We start from the raw sequence: 8609 nt of genomic DNA on the forward strand, positions 1-8609 counted from the left end.
TGATGATTTTCAATTTTTGTTGAAAATCATCAAACAATTCAAAACAAAAAATGTACATGTTGCCAACGAATCATGTTGTAAGTACGAAAAGTTTCAATCAAAAATACTTTGTATTTTGGACGCAGCAAAAAAGACAAATTGACCAAAATTTTCTGATCGCTTGATTGCAGCCGTTAGATGAAGAGTGTAGGATGGATGAGAGGTCATGGCAGAGCGTGCCATACTGGTTTAATGTCACCGAATCCTGTCCAGCTGTTGGGTCGATGTACAAGACTACAAGGGGGTACTACTTCTGGGACCATGTCTATAAGTACAGGCCCCGCCGCCACTTAGAAGCAGGCTAGCAGTAGCTATTAGGATAGCGCTCTGATGAGAGGAAGAGGAAGCTGGGTGGAGTGAGATCGACAAGATACCTGCAGTAGCTAGAGAGAGCACTGCTACCAGCAGCAAAGGTAGCAATGGCGGTGGCCGAGGGGAGCCTGGCCGTGGAGGACGGCACCGGCGGGAAGGGAGGCGCGGCGGCGGAGTACACGCGGGACGGGTCGGTGGACCTCCGCGGCAACCCCGTGCTCCGGTCCAAGAGGGGCGGCTGGACGGCCTGCTCCTTCATCGTGGGTACGTAGGTCACCACCAATGCATCTCAGTCATGCTTCTGTCGTTCTGCTTCTGCATAGGGCCGGCGCCATGGAACACGCATGAACTGGGCATGACCTTTGCGTAGTGTACGAGCTGTTCGAGCGGATGGCCTACTACGGGATCGCGTCGAACCTGGTGATCTACCTGACGGAGAAGCTGCACCAGGGCACGGTGGAGGCGTCCAACAACGTCACCAACTGGTCCGGCACCGTCTTCCTCACGCCCCTGCTCGGCGCCTACGTCGCCGACGCTTACCTCGGCCGATACTGGACATTCGTCGTCGGCTCCGTCATCTACTTCATGGTAACTAATTTATCTATCGCCCCGAGCAGTAGCAAATCCCTCTCTTGATTTGATTTGATTTGTCTTTAGCCAAACACGAACGGCGGAGTCTTCGAGAGTTTTTAGGAGGAGCAGTTTCTTAAGCAAATGATGAGCACAATACGTACGCTTCTTGTCTATGTCACTTGTCTCCCGTACAAGGTAGTAAGAGGCGGCTGGGCGATTAGCTTGGCTAGATCCTGGGCACAAGTAGATGTCCCGAGAGACGCCGGCCGGAACAGAGAGCGCGCAGGCCGGAGGTCGATATCGGCAGAACGATTAATGATTAACCACCAAACAACACTAGTTACGGTTAAACCTATGTTAACCCATCAATTGATTAAGCACACACACGCTTGTCCATGCTTCAATTCGCGACCGATGCATGGCGCGGGTGCTCGATCGACAGCTCAGGCTGGTGCGGGCAGGTCGATGATTGAGCTAGCTAGAACCGTAGATTTTGAACGTGTAGACGAGCCGCCGAACCTGATCCGTCCCGTTTCCGGTATGGCGTAGAGGTCGGATACGGACGAGGGACGACGACCCCATCCCAGACAGATATTTTGTCCGGATCATGAGCACCGGAGATGTCTGAAGTGCGGTCGTACTTGTTGACTACATTTAGTGGAGCTAGCCGTGGAATTTTGACTGATGAAGTGGACCTAGCTAGACCTAGTGTGCCAGAGCTATCGTGTTGGAGACTTGGAGTGCTCGGAGTATGCACGTGGGTTTTGATTAACTGGCCGGCCAGTTCATTCTCACGCTCACTGAACATACCGTCCCTTACCCCGTCAGGAATTTAATCAAGTGAACATCAGTTTGAGGCATACGTGCCCATCCAGTGATACTACTTCATTACAAATTCATTTATCCCCACGCCAAATTATTGGAGGGGCCATAAAACAAAATCGAATTATTGGTGGCACGTGAAGCTAGCCATTTTTCCGAGATCCACTAGTTCAAGAGTTCAAGGTTATCCATGTTATAAGAAATTTTTGGTAGGCCAAATCTAAAACATAGGCTGTGCTAAATGTTTCATCTCTTACCGAGAAAAATACAACTATAAACGTAGATGTTCTCATACACAACCACACACACACGGTATTATTGTAACACATTGCCGTTATTAAGACCAAAGTCACACTGCCTCGAGAAGTCAATATATAGACAACCACCTACGGCTCATTATCCCAAAAGGAGAATCGACGTCTTGATAAGATACACATGACGATCCCTCGTGGCCACCCAAACTATACTTGGTTCTCCTCGACCGATAGTGACACTTTACTACTACGCACAACAAAAGAAGAATGTTCTTTTGGAGCAGTGAAATTACATGAGCGAGGAAACGAGATGCGAACATATCTCATATTCTTGGGTGTCTTGAGAGTCTACGCACGTGACTTTTGGGACACATCGATTGCACACTCTATCTACCTTTTTCCAAAATAGGGGTGAATGATTTGTTCCATCTTATTAATTAAGAAGAGTGTACAAACAAGCCAGAGAAGACAAAAAGGGAAATAACATTACAACCAAGCGCATAACAATTCAGTGCACGAGACTTGTTGGACCCTACAATTACACACTACTCTCGCGGCGAGATGGAACACAAGTACCATATTTTCGTGGGAGAACACAATTGATTAACTAGCCCGTAACTAATTAACTAAAGTATCATATTTCATATTTTCCTGTGAGAAATAACGAATACACATTGATGTACACAACAACCACCCACACACTCCATTTATATGCATGAACAAATATTTTTTAAATATATTTCTCATGGTGCCTAGATGAAGAACCAATGGCAGCTGGTTGTTGATGGATACATCACCTACACCAAATTTTTTTTGGTTTTGGCAATTCTTATATAAATGAGAATTGAATTATAGCTCATTTAATCATAGGAGCGTCTATTTTAAATTGCGATTTATGCAGCCTGTGAGATTCATATAAGTTGCTACTTCAGAAAATATCACACGATGTAAATACATTGTTCAAGCAGTACACAAATAAATGTACACGTAGTCACTTGAGGTGAGAGAGAATTAAGCTAGGATTTTTTGCTTCCAAACTTTGACATCGGTAGACAAATTGATGGTTAGATTTGCCGATATCGCTTTGTTGGAAGGTCCATATAGGCATATACCCTCATGGCTAAATTACCTTTTCAACTTTAATGGTGGTGGGGCAGGGGACACCAAAGCACATCTCGCTAGCTAGAATTACCCGAAAAGATAGAAATCTTCTTGGTAAAATACACATGACATGATTGAGCACCCGAGTCTGATCGCTGATCCAGAGTTTTGGGCATTGGATCTATACTTGGCTCTCGTTTTTTTTTTCGATAAAGAGCATATATTAATATCGTGGAGATACCAATTACACCCAGCCTCTGCAACAACATCGTAAACTGATAGTGATAGTATGACCAGTGCACACTATAAAAGACGAATGTTTTTCTTTCAAACAGTGACATTGCGAGAGCGAGGAAATGGAGAACGTTCCCTGGGTGTCTCAAAAGTCAAAAGTCATTGCACGAGATCAGTGGGCCCTTGTATTTGTCACGCTCTATATGTCATCTGTATGGTACTGACAATTATCAGCACCTTATTCGTCAAGATGGCCGGATGGGCAAAATTGGGAAAGGAATAGAGGGGTACCAAACTCATGTCACATCGAGTTCAAATACAGTACCACAAACTACTCACTATTGTTGTCTGTGTTACATAAATCACATACTTTTCATAACTTTTGCAGAAAACATAAACTTTACATGTAATTGATTGCACAGAGCTCTAAATCTAAGATTAGACTTGTTAACAACAAATCTGACAGCCAGAACCCACGGTTAGTGATGATGTGCGTCCACGTGTGTCATCAACTAGCCTTTTTTCAAACCATAAAAATTACAAAAATATTCTAATAAATGGAACAATATAAACTAACAAATCTAGACAAGTTTGAAATAGTTTAAAGTATTCACCACTTTTTTTTGAGATATGGCCAAAACTTGGGTCCAACTTTTGAAAATTTTCTAGTATTTGAAACAATATGACACATGTAATCTGGAATAGTTTGCTATAATTTAAATCCATCAATTACTTGCCATCTGGAACTTACCTCCGCCTCCGGCCATCATACCGACGTAAATATCAGTAGGACATGACCAACCAAACCCGCGAGCTAAAGCTGTGGTTTAATGACACTTTCCAAAACCCAGACGTCCGCTTTATAAGACATTCTGCTGATTGCCTATTCAGTTGCAGCTAGCCCTTACTTTAAAGAAGAAAATAAGATACCTATGGCTTGATTTATATTGTTACGCTTATTTGATAATTTCTAAATTTTAAGAATATTTGAAAATTTTCAAATTTTAAAAAATATTTAAAAAGGTTAGTTTATGATACTTGGGTGCCACATCATCACTATGCGTGGACCCAGGCGTCATATTTGTTGTTAACAAGCCTAATCCTAGATTTAGAACTCTTTGCAACCAACTACACGTAAAGTTGATGTTTTCTACAAAAGATACGAAGAGTAAGTAGTTTGTGCAACAGAGACAACAATAGTAAGTGGTTGGTGCAATTTTATTGCGTTGATCCTGGTATAAAAATCTTGATTGGTCCTCATCTATAAATACAAACAAACGAATATGAGTTACTACAATTTATGGTCCCAGTTACTCCTGCTTCCTGCTCCCTTCGTTCCAAATGAGATATAGATCCATTTACATATTAAAATACGTCTAAATACATTGACGTCCATGTAAATTACAAAACTTATTTAAACATAGGTATTAAATGGTAAGTATTTCCTCCTTTCGAAAAGATGATGCATGGTTAAAGTTAAACTTCTTAAAATTTATTCAACTATATAAAAAAGATGTCTACACTCATAGTCTTATATCAATATGGTTAGAATCTCGATCGTGAAAAACACTTTCATTTTATGTGCATTTGGTATTTATATATTAAAATGTTTCTCTATATAGTTAGTCAAATTTTAATATTTTTCGATAAAAAACACATATTAATACCGCAAAAATACCAAATACACCCAGCCTCTGCAGCAACGTATTGCCCTAACAACCAAAAAAAAGAAGAAAAAATACGAAAGATAAAAGTCTCGCTACCGGGATTTATTTTTTGAAGCAGCAGTAGTACCAGCCCCTGCTCCAAATCATAAATCACCAAGCCAATTCATTATTGCCACGAAGAGTCAAATCTTCATTGTTTTGAATTTAACTGTGACTAAAAACTATATTCATCCTATTTTTTTTTGAAGGAGGGAGTATTACCTCAAATCATGGCAAAAATACTCCATTTCTCAGCAAAACATGACCAATACAGAATTACATCGTATCATTTTTATGACCGATGCACTAATTGTTTCCCAAAGATTACAGACGCAGATGTTTTTATAGTATTACAAAGTAAAACTGATGTTCATGCATTGACTAGTACGGAGTAGAAATTTAAAATGACATAGTTGCCAAAACAAAAATGACGAGGATGTGTTGATGCAGGGGATGGTGCTGCTAACGCTGTCCGTGACGGTGGAAGCTCTGAAGCCGCCGTCGTGCGACGGCAAGGTCTGCCCGCCGCCGTCGGCGCTGCAGGTGGGCGTCTACTTCGGCGGCCTGTACATCATCGCCTTCGGCAATGGTGGGACCAAGCCCAACATCTCGACGATCGGCGCGGACCAGTTCGACGACTTCGACCCCCGCGAGAGGTCCCACAAGCTCTCCTTCTTCAACTGGTGGATGTTCACCATCTTCGTCGGCATCCTCTTCTCCTCCACGGTCCTCGTCTACCTCCAGGACAACGTCAGCTGGTCCGTCGGCTACGGCATCCCCACCCTCGGCCTCATCGCCTCCATCTGCATCTTCCTCGCCGGCACGCCCGTGTACCGCCACAAGGTGCCGCAGGGCAGCGCGTTCACGCGCATGGGCAAGGTGATCGCCGCCGCGCTCCGCAAGTGGCGTGTCCCCGTGCCGGCCGACGCCAAGGAGCTGCACGAGCTGGAGCTCGAGGCGTACACGAAGAAGCGCAAGTTCAGGATGGACTCCACCAACGCCATGGGATTCCTCAACAAGGCCGCCGTGAATGACCCGTCGTCGGCGAAGTGGAGCCTGTGCACGGTGACGCAGGTGGAGGAGACGAAGCAGATCGTGAAGCTGATCCCGATACTCGTGACCATGTTCGTGCCGTGCACGCTGATCGCGCAGACCAACACCCTGTTCGTGAAGCAGGGCACGACCATGGACCGGCACATGGGCACCGGCACCTTCCAGATCCCGCCGGCCAGCCTCGGCGCGTTCGTCACGCTCACCATGCTCATCGCCGTCCCCCTCTACGATCGGGTCTTCGTCAAGGCCGTGCGGAGGTACACCAGGAACCCGAGAGGAATCAGCATCCTGACGAGGATGGGCATCGGGCTGGCGGTCCAGGTGCTGACGATGGCAACGGCGTCCGTGATCGAGAGCCGGCGGCTGAGCTACGCGCGGAGCCACGGGCTTGACGCGACGGACGCGCCGCTGCCGCTCACCATCTTCGTGCTGCTGCCGCAGTTCGTGCTGATGGGCCTCGCGGACGCGTTCCTGGTGGTGGGCAAGATCGAGTTCTTCTACGACCAGGCACCCGAGAGCATGAAGAGCCTCGGCACCGCGCTCTCGCTCACCGCGTACGGCGTCGGCAACGTCTTCAGCAGCTTCCTCCTGTCGCTGGTGTCGCGGGTGACGCGCGAGAGGGGAAACCCGTGGGTCACCAACAACCTCAACGCCTCCCACCTCGACTACTACTACGCGTTCCTCACGGTGCTCGCCGCCGCCAACTTCCTGGTTTTCGCCGCGCTCGCCCGAAGGTACCGGTACAGGGTGGAGTCCACGGAGACGATCGATGTCGACATGGACGTGAAGAAGGTGCAGCGGGAGGCAGACGAGAAGATTCACTTGGAGCCGATAGTGGCTTGACCGACCTGATTTAATTGACCGGCTAAACTCTGTATACTAAAACAGTGCACAATTAATGTTTAGTCCTACAAGATTATTGCAGCTTAAGGTATACTACAAGATCTTTTTGCTACAGTATGCAGCCACTTTGGAGTTCGGACATAATGACAACGGTCGATTTTAGGAAATTGATCGACAACCCCGTTGCGTTAGCGAAAGCGTCAAGGATTCCCTGAAGGATCCTCGCCTGATCTGCACCTCCTTCTATTAGGATAATCTTGCCGTCTGTGTATTACGGCACAGTGCAGGGTTTATCTGACAGAATGTTCGGGTTCAGAGAGCCCGAGTTTGGCAAACGGGTTTCACATTGAAATGGCATGCATATCGAGTGGGTCGAGATACAATTACATGAATCTTTTTTTTTTAAGAAACACAGTACAAACGTAGACGCTCACATACACGCGCATACACTCACCCCTATGAACGCACACACGCACACCCTACCCCTATAAGCACCTTCGAAATACTGAGCCGACAGATTGGATCTTGAAATTGACGAAGTCACCACAGGCGCCCCGCTGTCGACGGGAACGTCGCCTCCCACTGAATGAATATTCCGCCTTTATGAGACACACAGATGTCAAACCTGGGGTTTGAACTCTGGTGGGCTGGGGGTACAACCACCCTCCTAAGAGCATGTCTAGTAGAACCCTTAAAACTGTAAAAGTTTTCTAGGATTTACAGGCCGAGATTTGCAAGTTTTGGACACATTTACAGGTTGAAAAACAGGGGCAAAGAATAGAACCCCTAAACCCAACCCGTGTAACAGAATATTCCGTTTTAGGGGTTTGAGGGTTTAGGGGTTCTATTCTTTGCCTCAACCCCAACCTCTAAACCTGTCACATATTCATCACAATATCTTTGCTTCTTCCACCATTGCAATTGCTCTCGGGTTTAGGGGACCCTCGGAACATCCTCTTCCTCTCGGCGATGTCCTCCTTGTACTCCTTCCACCATTGCAATTGCTCTTCATCCATGTCTTTCTTGCACATCATCATGTGCTCCTTCTCTTCCACCATGAGTTCTTTCCATACCTTTGCTTCTTTCACCTTGAGCATCCTCTCCTCCAAGTCGGCCTTGCGGGCTGCCTCCTCACGCTTTGCTTCAATGTGTGCAAGCTTGACCACCTTCTTTTGCTCGGTGATGAGAAGCTTTGTCTCCAACGTCTTGGTTGCCAAAGCCTCTCTTGCCTTCATCATATGATCCATCTTCTCCCTTAGGCTAGCCGCCTCTCCTTCCATCTTCACCCTAAGCTTGGCCTTCTTGGTTCCCTCGGGCTTGTTCAAGTTCCTCTCCTCAACTTCCGGATCATCCATGTCAAGCATTGCGGACTTCTTCGGTGCGGTTTCATCATCTCTCAACTTCCACTTGTCATATGTTTGAAGAATTGACCAAACATGCTTGAATGGGAATTCTTTGCCCTTGGAGCCGGCCATCTCCTTGTACCTCAAGCCGGCAATCTTCTCCTACAAACCAAGCAACACACACAACACACATGAGAGAAACCATACAACACACATGAGAGAAACCATACGATGTGAGGTTTGCAAACTTACATAGTCACTCTCCACGGTGCCACTCGGCGGCGCATCCATCACTTGGTCCATGGCGGCACTCCAACGCGCACATGCCG

The 8609-nt window shown here is 46.4% G+C and overlaps 1 protein-coding gene across 1 annotated transcript; it reads left to right on the forward strand.

Annotated features, from left to right (window-relative positions):
- Positions 1 to 321: 321 nt before the first annotated feature.
- Positions 322 to 7049, forward strand: LOC127325697 (protein NRT1/ PTR FAMILY 5.2). Its single transcript, XM_051352509.2, has 3 exons — positions 322 to 615; positions 722 to 939; positions 5492 to 7049. Exons 1-3 carry the CDS (start codon positions 459 to 461, stop codon positions 6935 to 6937), a joined length of 1821 nt encoding a protein of 606 aa, XP_051208469.1. The 5' UTR covers positions 322 to 458; the 3' UTR covers positions 6938 to 7049.
- Positions 7050 to 8609: the final 1560 nt, after the last annotated feature.

This window comes from Lolium perenne, chromosome 4, assembly GCF_019359855.2.
Source record: "Lolium perenne isolate Kyuss_39 chromosome 4, Kyuss_2.0, whole genome shotgun sequence".
Taxonomy (NCBI): Eukaryota; Viridiplantae; Streptophyta; class Magnoliopsida; order Poales; family Poaceae; genus Lolium; species Lolium perenne.

Bases quoted from the DNA above. Each gene is read 5' to 3' on its own strand.
- LOC127325697 (XM_051352509.2), top strand. From the start codon at position 459: ATGGCGGTGGCCGAGGGGAGCCTGGCCGTGGAGGACGGCACCGGCGGG. The intron at 616-721 runs GTACGTAGGTCA...ACCTTTGCGTAG, and splicing joins GGCCTGCTCCTTCATCGTGG to TGTACGAGCTGTTCGAGCGG. The intron at 940-5,491 runs GTAACTAATTTA...GTGTTGATGCAG, and splicing joins GCTCCGTCATCTACTTCATG to GGGATGGTGCTGCTAACGCT.